Genomic DNA, 26,590 nt, shown 5'->3' with positions numbered 1-26,590 from the left:
AAGCCAACACCATCGTTCGTCTGAATCGAAGTCTTCGAACTCAGGGTCAGGTAAGACGAAGCACAAGAAGTCAAAGAAGCGTTCTCACTCGACGACTTCCCGTCGCGCTTGAGGTTGCGGGTGGTGCCTCCACCGCTGCTCCGGCAGAGCCTACGGTGTCTCCGACTGCCTACCTTTCCGCGTCCGTCTGCGACTCTGGCCCGCCTGCAGGAATTTCTGTCAGCCATAGCCCGCTTCTTTGGGCCATCCTGCCCTGCTGACGCGCCTTCGGGCCCCACGGGCCCAACTGGAGGTCCTCGCCCTTCAGTGTCGTCAGCTCTGGCATCACTGTCCGCTCCTGCGCCCCAGGGCCCCTAAGGATCCAGGCCTGGTCGACGCCGGTTGACCTTGTTACACATCCACCGACGTCGACCACACCAGCACCACCTCCAACGTCGCCCGTGGCAGCGGACAACGTCACCCCCAGTCTCAGCCCTGACATGGACACGGAGCCGGACGCCGATTCCGACACCGATGGGGCCTTTCTACCCCTATGTCCAACCTCCTTATTTTAGGCCTGTACATCCGCCTTCGGAGGACAGGGAGGACTGGGAGGGGTCTGAAGATCCACTCACAGCTCAGTGTTAGTATGACCCAGACTTGACAGAGGAACCGGGGGATGCCAGTGGTCTGGACATCTTTCCTGACCTTGGCATGCTCACTCCTCCTACCTTGGCTACGGAGGAGGGTGCACGTTACGCATTGGTGTTGTGTAGGGAGGCGGACCCATCCTCCCCGTTCTGTGAACTGATTTCTAGAATTAAGGTCATCCCTTTCAGGGCCCTAGTTTCAAGGCACCAAGGGTCAGTATCTTGCATGGCTCTGCGTTTGTGGTGTGGAAAGTTGTGTACAGAACTGACGTCAGCTCGCAAGGGCGGCGTCTATGTAGCTGCCGCGATATCATCTCGGCGACCACAACGCCAACGATGGATGCAGAGCTGCAAGACGCCACCTTCCGTTGCGCTGGGGTACTGCTGATGAAAACTTTCCGGATCCAGGCTGATGCCTGAGGGTAATTCTAAGGTAAGGAGTCTATCACTACTAATGTTTCTTACAGATATATTGTTGCCAAAGGTAAGTAACTTGTTCTACTTGCTTTATTACGTTGAATATACTCCAAACTACTTAAAAAAATTTGAATCAGTTGTGTAACTTTATTTTGATGTTTGACTATAATCCATGCTGAGTGACAATTTGTTAGTTGAAAGTGGGGGAAAGTTATCTTCTGTGTGCTTTCACAAGTTTGACCTACATTTATTTGGCAGGCATGATGAGGGCAAGATCAGGAAAGCCTACTTCAGACTGGCACAGAAATACCATCCTGACAAGAACCCTGAAGGAAGGGTACGTTAAAGCAGCCGTTAACTTCGCATTGATGTGGATAATAGTTCTACACCTAATTAGATAAGTTGTCTATTTACATGAAATTGTAGCTGTAGCTCTTACATAATTTGACTTATGGTGGACAACAGTAGCGTTGAGAGGGAGGTGCATAGGGCAGGGGCAACCAGATGTTCTGATTTTCATGTACAACCAAGGGGTCTCAACAAAGGTCTTTTTTATCCTGTATAACATACCCGTAGCCAAATGACAGCAACCTTGTTTCCGTCTGATTCTCCCATTGACAGTCCTTTATGGTGATGAGCTGTATAGCTTAAGCTTTTAACATTGTGTTTGAGAACCTTTGCCTCTTCAGGGAAGCCTTAATCAATTATAACTCAATGTGCTGCAATTATTTTGGCAAAAACAGCCCAGCATCAGCAGGCTAACTTTGCTAGTATAGAGTAGCCACATTGTGTGGGCCAAATATTCAGGAACTTGGTCAATACCTGGACTTTTTGAGCTTGCCAGAGATGAATTTGAAACAATGCCCCAAAAACTGCCACAATTAGTCTGATAGCCTATATGTTTTCTTCATTCTTCTCCATTGTGCATTATACAATCGCTGATGCTGTGTCTAGCGTCACTATTGCTGGTCCACCTGCCGCCTTCTTATCACACAAATAATACTTCCTCATTAGAAGTCTTAGACTTGACATTGGTGAACTTTGGGTAGAGGGGTGTTTTTGGGAGCTCTTCCATTCTAAAATTACTATTGCTAATTCAACCTGAATGAGCTGAAGCATAAGATTTCAATTAGTCTTACAGTATCCATCATAAACAGATTTTGTGAAGGAATTATCTTTGCTCAAGTTCTTCCTACTCGCATGTACTGTTTTTTTATCTGAGGGTTAATTAAGTGCAGGATTAAATAAGAGGCTTTTGCGAAGTTAAGCAAACGTTTATGTTCTTTAATTTTTGCACCACAGGATATGTTTGAGAACGTGAATAAGGCATACGAATTCTTGTGTACAAAATCAGCAAGAATAGTTGATGGCCCAGATCCAGAAAATATAATTTTGATTCTGAAAACTCAAAGCATTCTCTTCAACAGACATAAAGAAGGTGAGATGTAGAGTCTAACTAAATCTCTTGGTATGATATATGATTCAAATTAATTCATTGCAACTACTAATGGGTGATGTGTTACCCAGGGGGAAAGGTTAAGTGTGCATAAATATTGCTAATCTTCAGTTAGTTTATTGAGGTATTTTATTGTTGGTGTAATTTAATGCTGCCCAGTCCCCTGCTCCACCAGATAGAGGGCATGGTTGTTATACCTTCTGGTTTCTGGTAACGAAGGAGGACAGAGACCTCTGCCCCACCTTAGACCTGCACTCTCTCAAGTATTTACTCCGTAAAGAGAAGTTTAAAAATGCTCACATTGCTTCAGGTTTTGTTTGCCTTGGACCAGTGAGACTGGCTGGTAACGTTGATCTTGCAGGACACTTATTTTCATCACCTTGTCTTGCCTGCCACAAACATTACCTGCAGGTCACGGTGGGCTCGAGCACTTTCAGTTTGCTGGGCCCCCTTTTGGCCTCACCAGAGCCCCTCATGTGTTTACCCAGATGATGGTGTTGGTGGTTGCGCATCTGTGGAGGTCTGGGGTTCCAGGTTTCCCCCTACGTCATCAACATGCTGTTGAAGGCAGGTTTGCCGCAGGCAGTAGTCTTCAACCTCCAGGTAACACAGAACTCCTGCATTCCCTGGGGTTTTCCATCAGTGTCACAAAGTTGCACTTGACCTCCCTCATAGTGCAGTTTCGGGCCTATCCTTAAGAGCAGTTAGTCCAGGATATGATACCAATGTTTCAGCCTCTATCCTGAATTGTGGTAAGATTGACTCTGAGGCTGCTGGACCTCATGGACTTATGCATCCTGCTGGTAAAACGTGCCCACTGGCATAAGCGGACTCTGCATGGGGACCTCAAGTCCCAATGGATGCAGCATCAAGGGAATATTTCTAACCTGGTCCAGATATCGGAGTGTACAGCAAAAGACGTTCATTGGTGGCTATCGAGCTGCGATTGGGTGAGCGATAGACCCCTCTCCCTTCCCCACCTGGATCTCCCAGTTGTGACAGATGCATCACTTTAGGTTGTGACAGGCATCTGGGAGAGGTGGAGATCAGAGTACTCTGGTCTCCAGCAAAGCCCCAGTGCCACATCAGTCTGTTGTAGCTAAGAACGATTCATATAGCATTGAAAGTCTTCTTACTGTCCATCAAAGAGAGGCTGGTTCAGGTATTCATTGACAACACCATTGCCATGTGATATTGCAACAATCATGGTAGGTAGGGGATGTGAACTCTGTGTCAAGAGGCTCTGTGTCTCTGGAACAGTCTGGAACGCCAGGACATTTTCCTGGTTGTTAAGCACTTGGCGGGTTCTTTGAATCCTGGGGCGGACAAGCTCAGCTGGAGATGCCTAGGGTACCATGAATGGTTTCTGCATCCAAAGGTTATGCGCACTCTTTTTCTAGAGTGAGGTGAGCCTTAACTAGATCCTTTACCACCACTGAGAACATGCAATGTTATCCCTTCTGAGCAATGGTGTTTCCAAGGGGACTCTAGCTTGGAGGCTCATTTAATCTCAAGTGGCATTCAGGACTGAGGACTACACTGATGCTACTACTGCCCGAGTCCTTAAGAAGATTTGGGCTGACCAGGTTCAAGTCATTCTAGTGGCACTAGATTGGGCCCAGAGAATGTGGTATCCAGGTCTCCTGATCTTGAGTGTTACTCCTTTAATCAGGCTGCTGCTTCAGGAGGACCTCCTGTCACAGCAACAGGGCACGGTGCTGCACCCGAACCTGCACGCTCTTCAACTTCATGTGTGGAGATTTAGCGGCCTCAGTGGAGAGTGTTTGACCTTCCACCTAAAGTCTGTGATGGTATTTTGGCAGCCAGGCGTCCTTTGCCTAAGTCCATCTATACCTGCAGCTATGCGAAGTTTGTAACATCGAGTACCACATGCCAGATGGATCCCCTTTCTGCACGTCTGTCAGAGATTTTGTTATTTGTTCTTTCCCTTGCATTAGGCACTGTCGAAGGTTTTTTGTTGGCCCTCTAGGCCTTCTTGCGGCTGCCCGATCACCTTCCCTCTTGGTCACTGTGCGTGACTAGTTTCCTAAAAGATTTGCAGCTTCTTTTTCTTCCAGACCCATTTGTCATGTCCCAGTGGGATCTTTATCTTGTTTTGATGTTTCTAATGTGTAGATCTTTCAAGATGATCAATTCACTGACCTTCCCATTCTCACTACTCTGCAAACTGGGCTCTTCCTAAAAAGATCCCGGTAGATTCTGCACACTATTCACCACTGGTACATTGGTATTAATGTGGCTCTGTGTTTTTGGCGCAGAAAGTGTCACAAAAGAAACTGATGTCAGCGCTCCTGGGTGACGCTTATGAAGACATGACATCACAACACAGACGAAGTTGGCATGGAGCTAATCGATGCCACCTATCGGTTCACGGAGGTACTGCTCTAGGTTTTCTGGATCCAGTCTGATACCTGTAGGATATTCTAAGGGGAGGAATTTGTGGTTACATAGTCTCTACTCTATAAAGCATTACCGTAAGTAACTTGTTCTTCTGGTTGATACTTCTAACCACAGGTATCCCACTTTCTAAACCCTCCCAGGTACTGGAATGAATCCAGAAAATGTTTGCAAAAGCTTCTTTGAACTGATAGGTAGCACCTATGAATCCATTGCGACTGTCTCAGCTCTTTAAGTGACAACATGGAGCCACATGTAGGCCCTATCCCTGCCAACGGACGTCTGTACCTATTTTGTCATGCCCTTCCATGCAGATCTGGAGACATGCATCCAACTTTTCTGATGTTTTATTGTCTTTTCCTAAATTATTTATCTAACATTATGCAGGGATGAGTCTCCCTAAAGCCAAAATATTTAAGCCAGGCAGCATTTGCAGGAAGGAGATGTCAGTTGTGGGCCCTCACGTTCTCTTTCTTTAATGCCTTGGCTCCAAACACAACTCGAAGGCCTGTGAAAAATGATCCCTGATGCATTTGAAGACCACCATGGAGTGTGCATATAAACGTTGTTGCTGAACATAAAAATGTGGGCTGGTCCACTTCAAAGTTTTGAGACGGTTCCCAGTTGCAGTCCTCAGGAAAATCCAAGTCTCGAAGCAAGCATAAGATGACCTAGAGGGATTCAATCCCATCCCATCATTTCAACTTCAGGGAGAAATCAAGCATTTGGCCTCGAGAGCTCTGCCATCGTTGTTCATTTAAGTCCTGAACCAGTGATTGGACCTGGTGTGCCCAATTTCCCATGTGATTGCCAATTCATGATGATTCAGGCCTTTAGGGAAATGATACTGAAGTTGTTTTGGATAGGTCTGGGTCCCTCTGGAGTGCCTCCAGGCCCCATGGATCTGTACTTACCCCAGTATGACTTCCACTAGGGGTCCCTCTCTAACCCCAGCTTACCTCGATCGGCCTCAGCCAGGCCCTTAATCCGCGCTAGGCAGTATATCTGATCGAGATGGCCGCAGATTCCTTAATTTAGAATTTCCCCCCGGCGCCAGTCTGGATTGTTACCAAAGGTAAGTAACTTTTCCATCAACACTTTTGCCACATGTCCTTCCATACCCCAGATCCATCACCGCAGTACCCTAGTAACCATCACCGCCGTACCCCCGCATCCATCACCGCTGTATCCATCACTGCTGTACCCCTGTATCCTTCCCCGCCGTACCCCCGGACCCATCACTGCCATACCCTGGACACATCACCACCATACCCTTGACCCATCATCGCCACCCCTGGTAGTGAACAGCTCTGCGCTGGTTTTCTACACCTCACCAGTTCCTTTGTGTGGTCTGGAGTCGAATTTAGCCAATGTCTGCCTTCATCACTCAACAAAATAACCAAAGCCAAGTCTGTGGCTTGGGAAAATTCCTCTACAGTTCCCATGCTTCAGCATGTGTACTGTCGGAGGTTGGAAGCCAATTTCCTTTCTGACTCCAACTCATCCAGTAGTTTTCTCAATGAAGAGGTCGATGAGGGGGCGGGCCTTTTACTCCATTCGTCATTATACTGATGCAGGACCTCACCTGGATGTCCAGTAGGTCAGTGGTTTGGACAATTTGCCTAAAACTGAATTGAATTTGCCCTTTCCTGTGGTTATACATATAGTTACGGAGGTTTGGGATTTACAATTGCCATGGCGGTGAGCAGGCAAACTTACAGCTTGAAATTTTGCATCCGGGTCCATCAACTACTGAGTCCTTACTGCCATTTAAGAAGCCCTTAAATTGACTCTTATGGCAACATTGTACAAATCTTGTTCTGCATCGTCTGCAAGGCAAAACATTTGTGAAATGCCACAGACCTGCTCATTTGAATTCCACTTTCCAGAATCAACAGCCTACTTCGAAGAGTTTTAACTTTCACAATTCATTGAGCATTGTGAACCATTTTTTCTTTTAAGTTTAGCCTTGTGGTCATTGAACCCTTTAGACCTTTACAGCAGTCTGCACCGTTAGCCCCATTTGCCCTATGCAGCTCCTTTCAAGTGCTAGTGGTTTTGGGGAGAACTTGTTTGCAGACTTACTCAGTGTCTTCCTCTCAGCAGACACCATTTTGTCTTCACCAGGCAAATGCTGACAGTTTCCTTGGAGGAACGTTTTACCCCTCATCTATTTCCCTGTAGATTGTAGCAGACAGGATCTGGCAGTCTTTGAAAGCAAAGTTCGTCCATGGAGTATGCAAATTCTGCATCCCAAGATATGAAACTTAGGTTGGTTTCTTGCATCTTTATTGCATTCTGTCTTTATTAATAGGTCTGTGGAAGGTGACAAGTGTTCACTTTAATGGTAGCAGACTTTTTGCAACTCCTACTAATGGCCACTTGTCAAAAGGTAAGTTAAGTGCAACCACTGCAGAACCCATGATTTCAAACAATTGACCTTCCAGTATCTCACAATCTATTACGTGCAAGACAAATGCCCAGTTTCTTAAGGAATTTCCTGGGTTCTACTGCTAGTTATATTGTCTTGGGAAGTTCAACAGAGAAAGTTGCTAATCCTCTGATCGGTGAATTACCTGTGTGCCTGATGATGCCTGTGTGCTGTGACTTTGGTGCTGCAGGGTTGTCTGTGAATGGGGTGTCTCTGGAGTTAGCAACTGCACTATTGGTTGTAAAATATTTCAGTATGTTATGTTCTTTAAAAGGGTAGAAATTTGCAGATGAGGAGATCATCCAGTTGAAATATTGTCTAATCATTTTGATTTACTTTCCTTTAGATTTACAGCCTTACAAATACGCTGGTTACCCAATGCTTATTAAGACCATCACCATGGAAACTTCTGATGACCAGCTCTTCTCAAAACTGTCCTTGCTCCCTGCCGCAACGGAGTTAGCTTTCCACACAGTCAACTGTTCAGCACTTAATGCAGAGGAACTGAGACGAGAGAATGGTATAGAGGTAAAGCTATAAGTATTGGCATCAAGCGTCTCTCCTTTATGCTTTTAGTTATCACAGTTCTACTGATTTCTGTCTTCAGTGTTACTAAGGATCTCTTAGCTTAGGGAACTTGATTTAGCAGCTCTGTTTATTGAAGTCCTATGTATGAGCTACCTCTGCTCTAGTGGGCTGAGCAGATACAAATTTGAGCTTTAAGGTCATAAGCCACCCAGCTTTAAGCCACTATCCTGATCGTATCGTTCAGTCCAATATCTATTCTAAGGTCTTAATGTCTCCTTTTCTGGTCCTTCTTGACCTTTCGATAGGCGCCTTGATACCTTCGGGTTATTGTTCTGCGCATTACAAATTAATTTTCAATTCAATTCAATTCAATTCCTGAAACTAGGAAAGAGAGCAGTCCTATTCACTACTTTGTTCCATGCGAGACTCCCACTTTTAATACTTCCTTGGATATCGCTTAGAATGTACAAAAATATTGCTTATAGGTCAGTAAACACATAATGAATTCTTCCCTATTCCCAAAAGCCAGCACTGCCAAAGTTGTTTTATAAGTTCTTGTGAATCAGATAGGCACAAGAGCGGCTGCATGTCTTGTGGGTTGTCAGTCTTGGCTTTTTCCACTGGGACAAACTTATTTTACTATTACTTTTCTTCATCCCGTTGACAGTTTGCTTATTTTTAGGGCTTTTTTTATCTGATCTTCCTCTGTACTAAATGTTAATCTGTGTATTTTTAACCAGTTTGTTTTTTTATTTTGTTATATCTGAAAGAGACATGTTAGTGATAGATTCCTTACCTTAGAATTACCCCCAGGAGTCAGACTGGATCCAGAAACTTTCCGATAGCAGCACCCCTGCGCGTCGGAAGGTGGTGTTGTGTGGCTCCACGTCCATCGTATGCGTCATGATCGCCGGTATGACGTCACAGCAGCTACTTAGACGCTGCCCTCGTGCTCTGACGTCAGTTCTTTTTTTTCCGCGCAGATCCGGAGAGAGCGGTACCCCCAGTCAATGTTTTACTGAGTTTTTTGGGACTTTTGTCTCTGTTGTGTTGAGTCTTTGACTTCTGGTGTATAGGGATACCCGGTTTCAAGTCTTGCGAGGACTCTCCCCGCAAATGTCAGTGACAGACCCGCAGCACGAGTGTCTCTACTGCCTGGGGCGCGACCCCGCGCCATGCCCCGACTGCCGGGCCATGGCTCCAAAAACTTTGCGGGAGCGGTCCCGAAAGTTGCTTGAGGCCCGGGAGTCGGCTCTGCGCCGTTCAAGGTCCCAGTCCTGTGGGAGGGACCGGTCGCGGAGCCGTCACCATTGTTCGACGAAGTGTTCGCTTTCGGGGTCAGGTAAGACGAAGCACAAGAAGTCGAAGAAGAGACGTCGCTCTTCGCCTTCCCCTAGCCTGGCACGCGACACGGGTGAGGGTGCGGGTGGTGCCACGCCCAGCTCCGACGGAGCCTACACAGTTGCCGATGGCCTACCCACCCTTCCTGGGTCTGTTGGCAACTCCGGCCCAGCTGCAGGAATTTCTGGCAGCCATGACCTGCCTCATTGGCCCATCGGGCCCCGTGGGTCCGACTGGGGGTCCTCGCCCTTATTTGTCATCGGCTCCGGCCCTGACGACGTCAACGGCTCCGGCCTCGGCGCCGCGAGACCCCCATGGATCCATGCATGGATCCCAGCTGATGTCGGTTGGCCTCGTATTACATCCAGCGACATCGATGTCTACAGCACCGCCACCAGCGTCGGCCACCTCCCCGACCGATGCTGTCCCCGGCTTCCACCTCGACATGGAGACGTGCCGGACTGGTGTCTACCGACGCTGATTCCAACACCGATGGGGAATTTCTATCCCTTTCTCCCTCCTCCTCCTTCTTTTCCACCTGTCCAGCAGGTTACGGAGGATGGGGAGGAGTCCGAAGACCCTCTCGCAACCCAGACTGGGAAGAGGATTTGGAGAACGCAGGTGGACTGGATTCTTCTCCAGAACTTGGCGCACTGTCGCCTTCTACCGTGGATATGGAGGAGGGTGGTACTTATTCGGTGGTGTTGCGTAGGGTGGCTGAGGTTCTCCGCCTCTAGCTCCCTACAATGGCCGTCAGGACTAACCTCCTGACAGAAGTGCTTCGGCCGGCGGCTTCCTCTGCGGAGCCGCTGCTGCTCTTCAATGACTCACTTACAGATGTTCTTTTGGGCACCTGGTCCAGACCCAACACAGGGGCTTCTGTGGATAAGAACGTGGCCCGATGCCATCGCCTGGCCCCGGACGACCCCATTACCCTCTCCCAACACCCTACCCCTGAGAGCTTGGTTGTCCAAGCCTCTGCATCCCCGAGCGCATTCCCTTCCGCACCTCCGGATAGGGAATCCAAGAAACTGGAGCAGCTTAGGCGATTTTCTCTTCCACCAGTTCAGGGTTGCTGTCTGTGAACTGTCCTGGGCTGTTATTCCCACTCTGTGTGTGATACGGTGGCGCAAGTGCTGCCTCAGTGTCCGGAGGAGGCCCGGACGGTGCTTTCCCAAGCTATTGCTGAGAAGAGAGACACATTCAAGTTCACGATTCGTTGTGGCCTTGACACCGCTGACTCACTGGGCAGCGCCATTTCCACGACAGTGGCGCTACGCCGTCACCCCTGGCTGAGGACAACTGGCTTTTCTGGGGATGTCCATGATACTCTGATGGACATGCCTTTTGATGGCACTCGACTTTTTGGCGACAAGGCAGACAGTGCGTTGGAGCGTTTTACGGACTCGCAGGCTACGGCCAAGTTCTTGGGCCTTTCGGCCACGTTTACCACTTCGGATTCCGCTTTTCGCTCCTTTCATGGCCTAGGAAGGGGTGCCCAAACACATTTGTTTCAAAGCCACAGGCCTGCGCAGCAACCATCTCATTGCAGCTGTGGATGTGCGACCCGCCGAGGTGGGTCACGGGGCCAGCGGGCGGGTCACCCCACCACCTCCCCTGCCACCACAGCCTCCAAACCTTCCTAGTCCGGTGTTTCAGGCCCACCAAACACCAGTGGGTAGCAGGATTCGCCATCACCTAACCCACATGCGCACCATCACTTCAGACAGGTGGGTTTTACAGATAGTCCGAAGAGACTACTCCCTCCCCTTCGAGTCTACCCCTCCAGCCATGCCACCTCAGTACCACCACATGTCGGGTGATTACTTGGCACTTCTCCAGCAGGAAATTGCGGCCCTCTTGGCCAAGGGGACCATCGAGCGTGTCCCGACACCAGAAGTAGTTTGTGGTTGTTACTCCCAATACTTCTTGGTCCCAAAGAAGGACAAGGGCCTGCGTCCTATCTAAGACCTTCGGATGCTCACACTGGCTCAGGTTGTGTATGCCATAGACCAGCAAGACTGGATGGTAGCATTGGACATGCAGAACGCTTATTTTCATATCACCTTCCTGCCACCGGCGTTTTCTGCTGTTCACGGTAGGCCATGAGCACTTTTAGTTCACCCTGCTCCCTTTTGGCCTTACCAGCACCCTTAGGGCGTTCACGAAAGTGATGGCAGTGGTTGTGGCTCATCTGCACATCCTCGGGGGTCTGTCTTCCCCTATCTCGGTTGTTGAAGGCGGGCTAGCCCCAGGCAGTCTTCTCTCACCTCCAGACTACTGCTGGGGTTCTCCATCAATGTGCCAAAGTCTCACCTGATTCCCTCTCAGAAGCTCCTCTTTATTGGAGCGGTTCTGGACACAACGCAGTTTCGGATTTATTCTCCCGAAGAGCGAGTCCGGGACATTCAGGCTATTCCGATCTTTCGGCCCTTCTCCTGGGTTTCGGTCAGGATGACCTTGAGGCTGCTGGGCCTCATGGCCTCCTGCTGACCAATCATGCCAGATGGCATATGCGGGCTCTGCAGTGGTACCTGAAGTTCCAGTGGGCGAAGCATCAAGGAGATCTGTCAGTGTACGTCCAGATCTCGGAGGGCACTGCACAACAGTTGCAGTGGTGGATCACGAACCAGCAGTGGGTCAGCGGCAGATCACTCTCCCTTCCCCAACGGGGGCACTCTGTGGTGACGTATGCGTCCCTCCTTGGATGGGGCGGCCACATGGTAGAGGCGGAGATCAGAGGCCTCTGTTCTCCGGCGGAGTCCCGGCTCCATGTCAAACTTCTGGAACTCCGGGCGATCCTACTTACACTGAAGGCATTCCTTCCCTCTGTCAAGGGGAGAGTAGTGCAGGTGTACACAGACAAGACCACTGCCTTGTGGTACTGCAACAAGCAAGGCGGGGTGGGGTGGGGTCGTGGACTTTGTCAGGAGGCTCTGCGTCTCTGGATATGGCTAGAACGTCAAGGCATTTGCTTGGTGGTTCAACACTTGGCAGGTTCTTGGAACTCCAGGGCGGACAAACTCAGATGGAGGTGCATGACGGATCACAAATGGCGTCTTCACTCGGAGGTGGTGCAAGATCTCTTTCAACAGTCAGGAGAGCCTTGGTTAGTCGATTCGCCACAGAAGAGAACGCACAATATCATCAGTTCTATGCGTTGCTATTTCCAAGGCGGCACTCACTAGGGAACGCTTTTCGTTGTGAGTGGAGTTTCAGACTGTTATACGCCTTTCTGCCTAAACCACTTCTACCCAGAGTCCTGAAGAAGATCAAGCGCAACCGGGCCCAAGTTATTCTTGTGGCCCCGGACTGGGCTCGAAGAGTTTAATATCCTGAGCTACTCAGTATGAGCATCGATCCTCCGATCAGAATGCCTCTTCAGGAGGATTTTCTGTTGCAGCAGCAGGGGACGGTCCTCCACCCGAACCTGTGCAGCCTCCACCTCTTTACGTGGAGATTGAGGGGTGGCAGTTGATTCCTTTCTACTTGCCTCGTTTGTGATGTCATTATGGCAGTCAGGTGTCCCTCCACTAAAGTGGTAAACGCCTGCAGGTGGAACAAATTTGTGGCATGGTGCACAGCAAAGGCTGTGGATCCCCTTTCTGCCCCTCTTTCTGAGGTACTTTTGTTCCTTCTCTCTTTAGCCCGGCAGGGCTCTGCTCTGGGCACTATCAAAGGTTATCTGTCTGCCATTTCGACCAATCTCAGTCTCTCTAATCAGCCCTCTCTTTTAAAGTCCCCTGTTTCTCAAAGGCATTACACATCTTTTCCCTCCCATTTCGTTTCTAATGCCACAGTGGGACATTTAATCTAGTTATTACTTTTCTCATGTGTGCTCCTTTCGAGCCCTTCATAACTGTCCTCTTCTGCTCTTGACATTGAAGACTGCCTCCCTGGTTGCCATCACCTCCGCTAGGCTAGTGAGTGAGCTCCAGGCTCTTTTTTGTAAGCCTCCTTTTCTGTCCGTCCATCTGGACAAGGTTGTGCTCAGGCCCATCCTTCCTTTTTGCCAAAAGTTGTTACGGCCTTTCACATTGGGCAGACAATTACCTTGCCCACCTTCTTTCCGCCTCCTTCCAGAGAGGAAGAGAGGCTCCGCCGTCTCGACCCAAAGCGTGCGCTTTCATTTGTTCTCAACCGCACACAGCAGTTCCGGGTGGATGACCAACTCTTTGTTGGCTATGTTGGCACCAAGAAAGGTCGGGCGGTACATAAGAGGACTCTCTCCCGCTGGGTCGTCTTATGTACAAAGCCTGTTACTCTTTGGCTAAAAAGGAACCTCCGGTGGGGTTACGTGCTCATTCCACTAGAGCAACTGCAGCCACTACTGCATTGGGACTTGGTGTCCCCTTGCAAGACATTTGTCAGGCAGCCACGTGGGCCTAGCTGCACACGTTTACGAAGCATTATTGCCTGGACAGTCAAGTCCGACGAGAGAAGGCTTCTTTGGCCGTTCTGTTCTCTGGGACTTCCTGGTGTGATCTTGGTTAGCAGACCCACCACCGGGGTTGGTATTGCTTGGGTATCTATTCTAAGGTAAGGAATCTATCACTATGTATTTCTTTCAGATGAACAAGTTACTTACCTTTGGTAACGATGTCTCTGTAAGAAACATTAGTTAGTGATAGATTCCTTACCGCGCCACCCATCTTCCCCATTTTGTGAACTGATTTCTAGGGTTAAGGCCATCCCTTTCAGGGCCCTAGTTTCAAAGCACCAGAAGTCAGTTTCTTGCATGGCTCTGCGTACCTGGCGCGGACAGTCGTGTACAGAACTGACGTCCGCGCATGTGGGCGACGTCTAAGTAGTGCCTGCGTCATCATCTTGGTGACCACGACCCCAGCGACGGACGCGGAGCCACACAACACTACCTACCGACGCGCTGACGAAAACTTTCTGCCGAAGGCTTTGCCGGAGCGGTCCCGAAAGCTGCGTGAACGTCGACAGTCTCCATGCCGTTTGAGGGCCCGGTCGAGAGGGAGGTCGAGGGACAGGTCCGGTTGTGGAGCCATTGCCATTCCGACAAGTCATCGAAGTCTTCGCACTTGGGGTCAGGTAAGTGGAAGCGTAAGAAGAAGTCAAAGAAGCATCATCGCTCTTCGACTCGTCAATCGGCCGATCCGACGAGGCCCGTGGGTAGTGCTTCCTCCGGCACCACTACCACGTTCGGCGCGGTCAGCTGACCGGCCAGCATCGACCACGGCCTCCATCCTGACGTGGACACGGAGCCGGAGAGATGGCTTCTTTGGCCTTTCTGTTCTCCAGGACTTTCTGGTGTGAACTTTGCAGACCCACCACCGGGGTTGGTATTGCTGGGGTATCTATTCTAAGGTATGGATTCCATAACTAACATGTTTCTTTCAGATGCACAAGTTACTTACCTTTGGTAACAATATATCTGTAATATATCTGTAAGCAACATTAGTTAGGTATAGATTCCTTACCACCACACCCATCCTCCCTGTTCTGCGAACTGATTACTAGGGTAAAGGACATCCGTTCAGGGCCCTAGTTTGTGCACCAATGGTCAGTGTCTTGCATGGCTCTGCGTCTCTCTATCAATCAATCATAGGTTTGTTAAGCGTGACTACTCACCCGGGTCTCTGGGGGGGTGTGGGGGGGGGGTTGCATGCTTCAGTCTATCAGGTAGGGTGTCTGTCGAAGAGCCAGGTTTTGAGGTTTCTTGCAAAGATTGGAAGTGATGTATTCTGCCTGAGTTGGAGCGAAAGGGCATTCCAGGCTTTGGCCGCGAGGAAGGAGATGGAGCAGCCTCCTGATCTGGTTCTTCTGGTGCGTGGGACCACGGCGTAGGAGAGCTGGGCTGATCGTAGGGTCCTTTGGGGTGCGTAGAATTTGAGTCTGCTGTTCAGGTATGCTGGTCCGGTGTTGTGGAGGGCCTTGTGTACGTGGGTGAGCATCTTGCCTCGATGGGGAGCCAGTGGAGTGTGTGCAGGTGCTGGGAGATGTGCCAGTGTCTTGGCAGGTTGAGGACCAGTCTTGCGGCGGCGTTCTGGATGTTTTGTAGCTTACGGGTGAGGTTTTTGTTTATTCTGGCGTAGTGTGTTGCCGTAGTCAAGTCTGCTGGTGACCAGGGTGTGAGTGACGGTCTTTCTGTGTTCTAGGGGGATCCATTTGAAGGTCTTATGTAGGAGGCGGAGGGTGTGGAAGCAGGAGGAAGAGACAGAGTTGATCTGGCTGTCCATTTTTAGCTCAGAGTCCAGGATGATTCCCAGGTTGTGTCCGGATTGGGAGGAGTTGAGTATGTTGTTCTGTTCGATGAATGTGGCAAGTTGGCTGTTGATGGCTTTCTCGATGACTTTCGCAGGGAACGGAGTAGGGAGAGGGGTCTGTAGTTCTTGAGGTCGGTTGGTTCTGCCGAGGGTTTCTTCAGGAGGGGGTTGACCTCTGCGTGTTTCCAGTAGTCTGAGAACGAGGCGGTCGCCAGGGAGCGGTTGATGGTGTTGCGGAGCATGGGTGCGATGGTGTCGGCGGCTATGTTGAAGAAGTGGTGGGAGCAGGGGTCCGTGGGAGCCCTGGAGTGGATTGAGTTCGTTTTCAGTGTGTCTTCGGTGGTGAGGGCTGTCCAATTGTCAATCGCTGGCTGCAGGGTGTCAGCAGTGGTTGGTGGGGGTTCTGTGTGTTGGTTGTCTTCGTCGAAGTTGTTGTAGATGCTCAAAATTTTGTGGTAAAGAAGGTGCAGAGTTTGTCGCAGAGGTCTTGTGAGGGAGGGATGTCAGTCGACTTGCTGGTGGGTTGGGCGAACTTCGTGATGATGTTGAAGAGTTCTTTGCTGTTGTGTGCGTGTGGAAATTCTGTCTTCAATTGCTTTTTTCTTTGTTTTTCTGATGAGTTGGTGGTGAGCGTTGGTAGCGGCTCTGAAATTGCTGAGTGCTTCTGTGGATTTGGTGTTGCACCAAGCCTTTTCGAGGTGGCGGCTGGTGCGTCTGGACTCTCCAAATTCGATGGTGAACCATCTGGCTTTCTTGGCGTGGGTGGTGGTGTTTTTCTCGAGGGGGTGCTATGATGTTGGTGCTGTCAGAGAGCCGTATGTGCAGGGTTCGGGCTGAGGTGTTGGGGTCATCGTTTTTCGCAATGGTTGGGGTGGAGTTGCTGAGTGAGGAGGCGAGCTGGTTGTCGGTGATTCTGGTCCAGTTTCTTTGTGGGAGCAGGTGCTGGTGCTTGTGGATGGTGGGTGTTTTGAAGGTGAAGTGGACGCATCGGTGGTCGGTCCATGGGAGTTCGTTGGTGTGGCTGAAGTTGATGGAGGTTCCTGTTGTGAAGAGGAGGTCGAGGGTGTGTCCCGCTTAGTGTTTGGGTTCGGTCAAGATTTGGTGGAGTCAGATGTTGTGGAGGTTGTCCAGGGGGGATCTGGTGTTGGGCGATTGTCGAGGTGTAAGTTGAGGTCTCCCAGCAGGGTGTAGTTGGTGGATGCGGTGGCAAGCGGGATATGATGTCCGTGAAGGAGTTGATAACCGGTCTGCGGGGTCCAGTGGGTCGGTAGAGGAGGGTTCCTTGGAGGGTTGTGGTAGGGCTTGTCACTTTTTTGAAGTGTAGGTGTTCCATCATATCTTTGGGCTCGTCGGGGAGTGTGCTCAGGCGGAGGGTGGATTTGTAGATGATTGCGATTCCTCCTCCCGGGTGGATGTGGCGGTCCTTCCTTGAGATCTTGTATCCTTGGGGAATGGCGATGGCGATGACCGGTCCCTAGGTGGTGTTGGTCCAGGTTTCAGTGAAGGATGCTACGTCTGTGGTGGTGCTGTCGAGAAGGTCTCAGATTTTGGTGGCGTGTTTGTGGAGGGATCGGACGTTGAGGAGGATGCATTGCAGGGTCTTTGGTGCGGGTGTGTTCTTGTGGTCTGGTTGTGCTGGGTCCGTGTTTTTGGTGGTGTTGTACGTTTGTCGGCAGCGGTGACAGCTGACGGGTCCCTGGGTGTCGGCTGGTGAAGCTAGCTTGCAGTTGTTGCGGCCTGGGTTGAGTTCGTGGAGAGCTACTAGGTCATATGGTTGGCAGGGTGATGGTCAAGGGTTCCTGACGCCAGTTGCGGATGGTTTGCGGACGGGCGCAGAGGGGCTTGCCTTAGGCGCTACCGCGTGGCGGCTGCCATTACGTTGGGGAGGGACGGACAACTGTGAGGCCGGATGGTGCGTGGGCGGGCGGAGGGGCTGCAGGGGCAGCAGCGCCGGGGAGAGGGAAGCGGGATGCCAAATGAAAAAGAAATTAAAACAGGGGGCACAGAAAACTAAATGCTAATTACAGAAAGAAAAATAAAATGCAATAAAGATAGCGCAGCAGAATAATACAAGGGGCACAGATTAGAATCACAAACAATGATACCGTTGACACAGCGGAGCATGCAGTGGCCTCGTATACGGAAAGTCGTGTGCAGAACTGACGTCAGCGCGCGAGGGCGACGTCTAAGTAGCTGCCACGACGTCATCCCGGCGACCACGACGCTGATGACTTTCCGGATCCAGTCTGAAGCCTACGGGTAATTCTAAGGAAAGGAATCTATAACTAAGTAATGTTTCCTACAGATACATCCTTACCGAAGGTAAGTTGTGCATTTTTAGGTCTCGCTGAGCCAGCGCATATGCTGCTCTGCGAGACATTTAGTGTGTGGCTCCAGAAAATTCTACCACACGCTTTTGCTTGTGGCGGCCTAGAGCTTGCGGTTACGCGATTGTGCGCGCGCGCCTCGCTCCTCCTCTCCAATGCTCGCTATGCCTCTCCTTCTTTCTCTTTTCTTAAGGCTGTAACGCAATGAGGCTCAAGAATACTTCTGAGGGTGGCAACATGTGTGAGCGTGGTTGCTTTTTCGGACGATCGGGGACGGGCAGCAAAGGAAAAGGACTCTCTCTTATTTACTGCCCAGAGAAGACAGACTATATCCTCTTCTTTTCTGTGCTGGCAGCTGACCAGCCCCCCCGCCCCTTCCTATTATTCCCTCTCTTTCTGTCTTGCTCCTCACTTACTGAAAGTCAGGACTTGAAGAAACGGTTCACAACCTCTTTCCTTCTTTCATTTAGTTACTTCCCTGTGAAATGCATCCAAAAAAGAAAAACACTCTTGCGGGAAATGCCCTTTTTCTTACATTTTTCTATTCCAAAGTGCAGCCTCGGGATGGAGAAAAATAAAAGGTTTTAAATATGAAAAATAAGTATATAACTAAATAAAGCAAGACAGAGTGGTTGCAAAGTGGCCAGATTGTTTTTATTGACATCCAAAAACTCTAGGCTCACTTTACAAACTTTGCAGTGAAGCGCTACTTTTCTTTTCTCGTCTTTCTTTGAACAGCATTGTTGTTCCCAGGTGGGGAAGTGCACCATTCCTGGATGCATTGGCATCAAAGGAATATTCACAGGATAAGCCCCAGTCCAATTTTTATTTGCTTATTATTTTGATTTCATCATATTTGTGTGGCTAAATTGAGCTGAGAGATAACTACCCGGTCCGCCAGTGTCTCCTATTAAAGAAAACCGCATAACAGATGGCAGAATATCACCTTTGAAGAAATTGCTAGTAGCCAGCAGGCTAACCAGTCCCACGACGCGCAACCAAGATGAGTCCACAGGTTTTTGAATGTTTAGAGCAATAAACAACATTTTGTAAAACCACAAAAGATGTAAAGGATTTCAATGAAAATTGCGATCTTACAGCAATAAAGTCACTATTTTTCACAAAAAAAAAAATAATAACTTTCCCATAAACAGTAGGAAAAAAGCTTGCTGCACAGAGCCGAAGGACATGCGTCCTGTGTTGGCAGCCAGTGTGGATTGGCCACCACCAAAGGTATTGCCTAGCGGGTGTTTGAAATTAAGCAGCAGGGACTTGCTGCACACAGGGGCCAACCACTGCTGTGCTTGGCCAATGACTGTGAGTAGCCAGTGTTAGCTGCCTGCAATGGATTGGACGAAGGCATGTCTGAAAGCCATGCCACACAGCAGTTCCCCACTGTGCACAGTAGAAGACTGTCTCAAAGTGTTACCCGACTATGGTGTGATGAGCCATGTTCTTCTGCCAACCCGCTGTGCAGAGCTGAAGGACTTGCATTGTGGGGGTTGAAAATTAAGTTAAAAAATAAAACATTTGAAAAGTGAGTTATTGTCTGGCGCAAAATCATTGGAATTCTCTAGTTTTCTTTAGCAATACACACAACATACACCATAATACTCACCATTTACCATGCTCAAAACACAAAACGGCATAGAAACAAAAACAAGCATTGGCATAGCCAAAAGATCTCACTTTTGGGACCTTGTAAGTATTTAGTTATGCAGCATAATATCCTTGGTGCAACAACATCAACTGTTGCGTGGCGAAACACTTATAAGGTCCCAAAGGCGAGACCTATTGGCTATGCCAATGCTTGTTTCTGTTTTGGAAAGCGGTGTAGCTGCCTTTTTGAAGGAACCATGATAAAATTGAAAATGTATTCATAAACTTGAGAGAAGTCAATAACAGATGCTCACTTAAAGGGGTACGTTTCCATTGAGCTGTTCATATTCAATTAATATTTTTGTGACTCCGTTCTATTTTTTTTAAATATTGAAATAGATGCGGGGCTTCAGTTAGCTGCAGATTGGTACATGTGTAAACAAATGACACACAAACTTTTTTTGTTTTTTGTCAAATTCATGCTGTTTGCAAACTCTGTGTGAGGTAAAACGAAAAACAATGTTTTGTAAACCCTAGGAGAGAGTAAAAGCAAACAATCATTTATTATATGTTTACATGTTTCACTGTAGTGTAGCAAGGGTATACCCCTAGGTGCTTTAATTTTGGGGTTTCATGTAATTTTTGGAACGTCTAATGGGGGCGTCTCCCCCAAAGTCCTTGAACTATGTTGTGCCTTCTCGGCTTTTGCCATTTCCAAGGTCTTAGTGGGATGAGGAGTAGGGGGGAGGTAGAATAGCTGCATATTCTTCCAAAATAGTCACTGGGGGGTCCTCACAGCTCCCATGGTGCCTCATTATTAATTGTGAACAAGACACTGAGGCTGTTGAAATAAATTAGGAAGATGTGGGAGGACAAAACCAGCCCTCCTGGCCCTTGTGCTAGGAGGATATTAAAAAAAGTATTATGAATTTCACTGTCTGCCCATTGGCAAAGTAGTGTGCATATGTACCTCTACCTGGCCCTTTAGCAAGGCCAGGGAGGGAAAATTAAGCAACCCTCGCAACGGACAAAGTGGGGTGTGGAGGTTGAGAGGAGGCAACTAATAGAATCTTCCATGTCCACTTGGCAAGGCTGTGGAAGGTATTTATACTGCTAGCCCTATGGCCAGACCATGGGCCCTGGCCAAGGAAGGTTGGGGCTGATGGAGAATGTATTTTGGCTCCTTGCCCACACATCTCATAGAGTTGAACCTATTCTGCTTGACCCTCAAAGATTTCAGGACCAGTGCTCTCCATACTTCTGGAAAAAACATTACACACAGATTTCTTTTAATGTGTAACCAAAAAAAGGAATCTGGTCCCATGCATGATCCCACACAAAAAGACGAGACCATACTCATTTATCTCTAACAGGTTAGTTTTTTTTTTTTTTGCCATATGACCTAGAAGCATTTTTCATTCTCCATCCCCTTTGTTGATTACTGCTATCACTGTGCTAGTTTCAGCACTCAGTCCAGAAACACTAGCAATAAATACCCATTCTCCTTCAAATAATTAGTTATTTAAATTACATTTTGTGATAGAAGCTTCTAACCGCTGACCCCTCACCTTGTGAATTTCCCCAGGCACCAGACTGGATCTGGAAATTTCTCAGCAATTCCCTTGTGAATCGACAGGTGGCATCGTGGAGCTCCACATCAGATCTGTCCACTCCAGTCATGATGTCTATCCTCTATATATACGCCCCTATATATACTCCAGCTTGGCATGCTGACTTCAGTTCCTTTCCTTTGTTGCCATGCCTTCCGACGTGGATCTGAAGCTAGAAGTTCCGTTTGTTGACATGCTTTTTTTTCTCCACAGGATAGCTCCAAAATGATCTCAACAGTGTACAGATGTAGGTCCAAAAACAGCAGGTTTTAAGCCATTTAGTTACTGCAACGGACAGATGCCAGTGACGGACACTGATGACGTCTGCCTCTGGTGCCTTGGCGCCTATCATGATTTGAGTGAAAATGAACAGAAAAGCTATTCGCTACCATACCCACTTTCACTAATCTAAAAGAGACCAAAACCATTCATTTGAGCCTTAGTAAACGATGTTGTGCAAGTCGAGTATGTCTCAAAAGTTGCAGAAGAAGCCCAAATAGTGCAAACACTGCTGCCTGGCAACCAGCCACTCCATTTTTGGAGTTGTGTGTGGCACCCCGGGTACCTTCACATCTGTTCCGCAGAGCAATCTCTTAAAAGGCTACCATTCAACCTCGTTCCCTAGTGGACAGCCGCCAGAGCTGACAAAATGCATCTGCTGAAAGAAGCTGCCAGCAAGATTTTTGGTACCCCTTTGGATCCCTATGGAGCGCCTTTGGACGCAAGGAACAGTTGTGGCTGCCAGTGAAGACCTGTCTGTTGATCTGCTACCGAGGCCAACTGCGCACTTGACTGCCACTCAAGGTCCCGCCCATCATCGAGCCCCACGCAGCTGGGTTCAGCCTCGGCACAATATCCTATGCCAATTATGCCATTGTGACAGACGCAACCAGCGTGAGACTCGAAGCTGTTACTGACGGAGCCGATAATTCTGGCATACTGAGAGCCTCAACCCATACCAAGAATGCAACACTATGTCCATTGCAAATATACTCTCAACATGAAGATAAGAGTGGCTATACTGATGATTTTTATGATTATTTAAATTATGTATCTGAAGACCTTCAGGTTGCCAGAGGCCTGGACACCTCACCAACATTGAACTATCCTCACCAAATTTAAGGTTGTGGCCACCAAAGACTCCGCCTCCTTTGCCACAGTCATTAGGAGGGTAGCGTAATTCATGGATCTCAACCTGCCTATGTAGAAAGTAAAAGCAAATATCGTGACCGAGGTCCTGAATCCCTCACCAATCTGTTGTTGGGCACCCAAATGAAGCCAGGATCTTGCCCTCCAGTGAACAGGCAAGCAGAGAGGTGATATAGGCCTGCTTTTGGGGTTCCTGATTTTCTGCTTCAGCACCCCACCCTGGAGAACTTGGGGATAGAGGCCGCCTCCAGCTGCCTGAACCTAAACGCATTTCCTAACCAACTCTTCCAACGTGGAATCTAAAGGAATGGAGACATTCAAGACACAAGTATTCTCGAGTATCAGTCTTGTTCTGAGATTGATCAACACCTTGTATCTCCTGAGACGATACTCCCACACATTGTGGGACAGGGTCGTGAACATCTTGCCCAGCCGTCCCTGAAGACATCAGACAGACCCTACAATGTCTAATCTTGGATGGTCACGGTGCAGCAAAGTACATGATTCGCTCCGGTCCGAGCATGACTGTCTGGATATGGCATTTGGGACCAGTATGGTGCTTCAGTGCAACACCTGGACTAGTTTCAAGGGCTTTTCATTGGATGTGCAGCCGTCCCTTATGGACATACCGTTTAATGCCTCAAAAGTGTTTGGAGCAAAGGCTGACAAAGCCCAAGAAAAATGTAAGGAGAGCAAAGCCACCACCCCTTCTTTGGGCCTAGCTCAACTAGTTCATCTGTTCCCACTACAATTGTGCCCATTTTGAGGATTTTCAAGGGGATAACAGCAGAGGCAGTGCCTATACCTTCCTCAGCAGCAACAGGCCTCCCGGCACTTTTGAGGGTGAGGCCGGGGAGCAGGCTGACGACGTCCAGGCCCCCAAGGGCAACGTGCTACCTAAACCCCAACGCCTACCCCTGCAAAGCCGATTTAAATTGTCTTTGGTGGCACACAATTGTCTAGTGGAAAGTTGTAGGAGAGTGGGGTCTGCAATCCTATGGTCACCCCAGATTTTGGCTTTTTGCTTCACTGGTTTACGACTTTCCCTGGCTGTGGGCCTGCTAATCAGACCCACAGCCTAGCTGTTCTCTCTCTAAATTGACAACCATGTACTTTAGGTGCATTTACCAATTGGTACTGGGCCACCTTATCAGTCCCTGTACAGTGTACCTTAGGTGCCCAGGGCATAGGTGTACCCAGGGCCTACCAGGGGCTGAAGCATGTATTATGCCACCCCTGGCTGGCCATCTGAAACTGACACAACTGGCTGCACGACAGCTGGGGCAAGGTGGTGTAGTCACCCTTTGCTATAGATATAGTATACCTATATCTAACCCTAAAATGGACACATATACCCCTATCAGTCACTCCTATGGCAGGCCTTATCAATCCTGAAGGCAGAGTGCTTGGAATTATGTGAGATGGTGCTCTGTCATGAGCTGAGCCCGTCTGCAGCTTGCGGAACCAAGTCCTAATAGCTGTTCCATGATAACGCTATACCATATACTCTTAAGTGCATTATCAACCTCGCGGTTAAATGCTAACTTTGGTATAACATTATCAAAACATGTCGAGTAAGGTGTCGTACGAATTGGAATACTACCCCCTCGCCAATTCTGGTGATGGGGGTAGCATTCCACCCTTCTAGAGGGACACGACATGTATGTAACTGTGAACCCCAGTTAAAATTAACTCGAGCCTTGGCATCACAAAATGGATGCTGCCACCACAGACACAAGTCTGACCTCCTGCTGCTGGGAGTCCTTCCAGCGAGGGAGGCTTGGACAAAGGGTTTCCTGCCTTGGGAGGTGCTAGCCCCACCCCAGACAGGATTTTGTGTCTTGGATAGGACAGGCCTGAAAGGAATGAGACATGCCTGGGGCACACAAGGTGCCCTGTGCATACACCGGTTCAAACCAGTTGCTGGGGCATCCCTGCCTCAGCTCTGGGGCGAAACCGGACAAAGGATAGGGGGTGTAACCACCCCCCTTCCTGGTCCCACCCATAGAAGTGACCTAGTCGTAGTACAGCCCCCTTTAGCAGGATAAAGGTAGGAGTTGGTCCCATTCCAGATTAGATTATCCTGAACAACTTTACAAGAAGAAACTCTGGACTTCGACATTCTGCTCCACAGAAGACTGAAGAATCTCCCTTGTGGGCAAGGAGTGTCCACCCTGCAACTGCAGGCACCATCAAGCGTCCAGCGGCTTCCCTTTGTCGTCTTCCCTCGAGGATCCAGACTTCAGAGCCCGACGAGACCCGGATTCCCAGACCTCTCTGACCTCAACTCACATCTGCAGCACAGCTGAGATCCGTGGGTGCGACGAGACACGTGGGACCGGCCATCTTGAAAGAACCTGCACTTCGCTTTCAGCACGACTCCCGAGGTAAACTCGACCAAGTGCTTTGGGGATTGAGAAGCCCCAGCCCCGAGCAGCTCCTGCACCGAAGATCAGCCCTCCAGCATCCACGAGATCTGCATGGGGCCCTTCTGCTTGTTTGCTGCTTGACGCGTTGTCTGGTCACTTGCCGGCTAGTGGCCTCCTAGACGACGAACTTTGAAACCTTCACTGCTGGTCTGGTTGCTCCAGACTGGCCCTTGCTCCCTTCCAAAAGAGGAGCACCCCGGACCCTCCTGGTCCACTCCAGATGCCGTTTCCACTCACCGCGTGGGTTGCCTTTGCCAAGGCCTGTTGACGCCGATTCCGGATCCAACACCGCCGACAGCGAGAGCCTGCGTGGGACAGCTCGTGCCTCCATCTTGGTCGTCGAAGACACCTCCTGGTCCACGTGGCTGCAGAGACAAGCGTTCACTCTTCACCTGATCGCGACGACCGCACCTGGTTCCTTCCTGGTTCTACACCGGTCACTGGCTAGTGACTTTGAACACTAACCCCTCTGCTTTCAGGTCCTCTTCTTCACCGATCCACCCTGGGATCGCACTGGACATCTTCCTCCAGGTCGCCTGCAGCATCTTTTCTTCCAGGCTCCATAGACTTCAATGCGAGAACCCGACACACTTTGACATCTATGCACCCGCAGCCCGTGGGTGAGGTAACGAGAGCATTTCGGTGCTCAAGGGTAGTTTAACTGTCCTAGTGTCCAGTTCCACAGTCGTTTTAGTCCTAACTAGTCAGGATTGTCCGTACTCACCTTTTTCTTGAACTGTACTGTCCATAGACATTGTTGCGCATCTCGCGTGTGAGTTCACACTCTGCACACGCGTCCCGTGGGCCTCCTATTACTTACCCAAGGTGAAGATAGCGTAGTCCTAGCGAACCTCCAGCCGCTGGACAGCTCCATTCTTTCTATCGACTTTCACATTCCACTTACTTAGTATATGATTTGTCGTGCCCCTAGGGCACCATTGTAATTCGTGCAACTTAAACATATTTTTCCTAAGAGATTGTCATGTGCTTAGCCCTCTGACCTCATAAAGAGTTCAGAGGTGTTTGTTATTAATAAATATATTGTTTATTTTCATAACAACCTGTGTGGTGTCCTTTCATCTGGTATTCAAGGGGTTGTATTGTGGTAAAACAGCTGGCTTCACATGCCAAAAGAGTTTAGCCTAAGACTGCTTTGTCCATGCTACCATTAGGATAGCTGGTCTATAAGGTTGACTTACAACCAATCACCATAAGGGTTGTTTGGACTGATACAAGGTGATCACTAGAACTAGTGAGCATCATATATCAGGCCAACTTCTCACATTGGTGTGCAGCGATTGGGATTTGAGCTTGCTGTTGTTTTTACCACGTATAATCTTGAAATATCATTTGAAAGATCACATAAGGTACTATAGGTACATATAACAAGCTTGGAAATACTCTGAGTTCTACTGAACCAGCTGTTGTAGTAGAAAGGGCCTAGCACACCCTGACTACAACTCTTAGCAAGGGATCAGTAGGAAAACCCATAGTGTAGGTAGGTGCATCACTTACACCTCACTAGAAAGCATGTCTACCCATGGAGAGTCTTCAGAGACTCCCCTAGTGGTTAGTGACCCTCCACAGGTCCTTTCCAGATATGCAGCTCTCAGTTTCCAGGAGATGAGACAATTGTGTACCTCCAGGAAATTGAAACAGGGTTCTAACCCTACCACTCCTTTTCTGTTAGGTCTCTTAGAGACGTATGATGCTAGAAAGGCCTCTAACCCAGGCCCCTCTAATCCAGATGGGAGCATGCCCCCGTTAGAAGGTACTCGTGGTGATCCAGACTCTAACCCCCCTGAAACAGAGAATGTAGATGAGGAGGAGGAGGAAGAGGAACCCTCTGGGGATAAGGCAGACAATGGGCAACCTTTAGTCAGCAGACGTACAAGGGCCAACTTAGACCTACATAGGGAAGGAACTGGGGGACCCCCAGTGCTGACCCTTAGCAGGCCTAACTTTGGGGTTAGGAGAGATAGATCTCCTTCTAGGGACTCCAATAGATCTGTGCACTCTCATG

At 49.1% G+C, this 26,590-nt stretch overlaps 1 protein-coding gene across 2 annotated transcripts in view; it reads left to right on the top strand.

The window, feature by feature from the left end:
• The window catches only part of DNAJC13 (DnaJ heat shock protein family (Hsp40) member C13), a 1,517,524-nt gene that overhangs the window by 961,912 nt on the left and 529,022 nt on the right, over positions 1 to 26,590 (top strand). For both annotated transcript variants that reach the window (XM_078663869.1, XM_078663868.1), the window contains 3 exons: positions 1,305 to 1,383; positions 2,349 to 2,484; positions 7,698 to 7,879. In XM_078663869.1, coding sequence (XP_078519995.1) covers positions 1,305 to 1,383; positions 2,349 to 2,484; positions 7,698 to 7,879 — 397 coding nt within the window. The remainder of the gene's footprint in view (positions 1 to 1,304; positions 1,384 to 2,348; positions 2,485 to 7,697; positions 7,880 to 26,590) is intronic.

Source organism: Lissotriton helveticus, chromosome 10 (genome assembly GCF_964261635.1).
Source record: "Lissotriton helveticus chromosome 10, aLisHel1.1, whole genome shotgun sequence".
Classification (NCBI taxonomy): Eukaryota; Metazoa; Chordata; class Amphibia; order Caudata; family Salamandridae; genus Lissotriton; species Lissotriton helveticus.
This window is presented reverse-complemented; position numbering and strand designations above follow the sequence as displayed.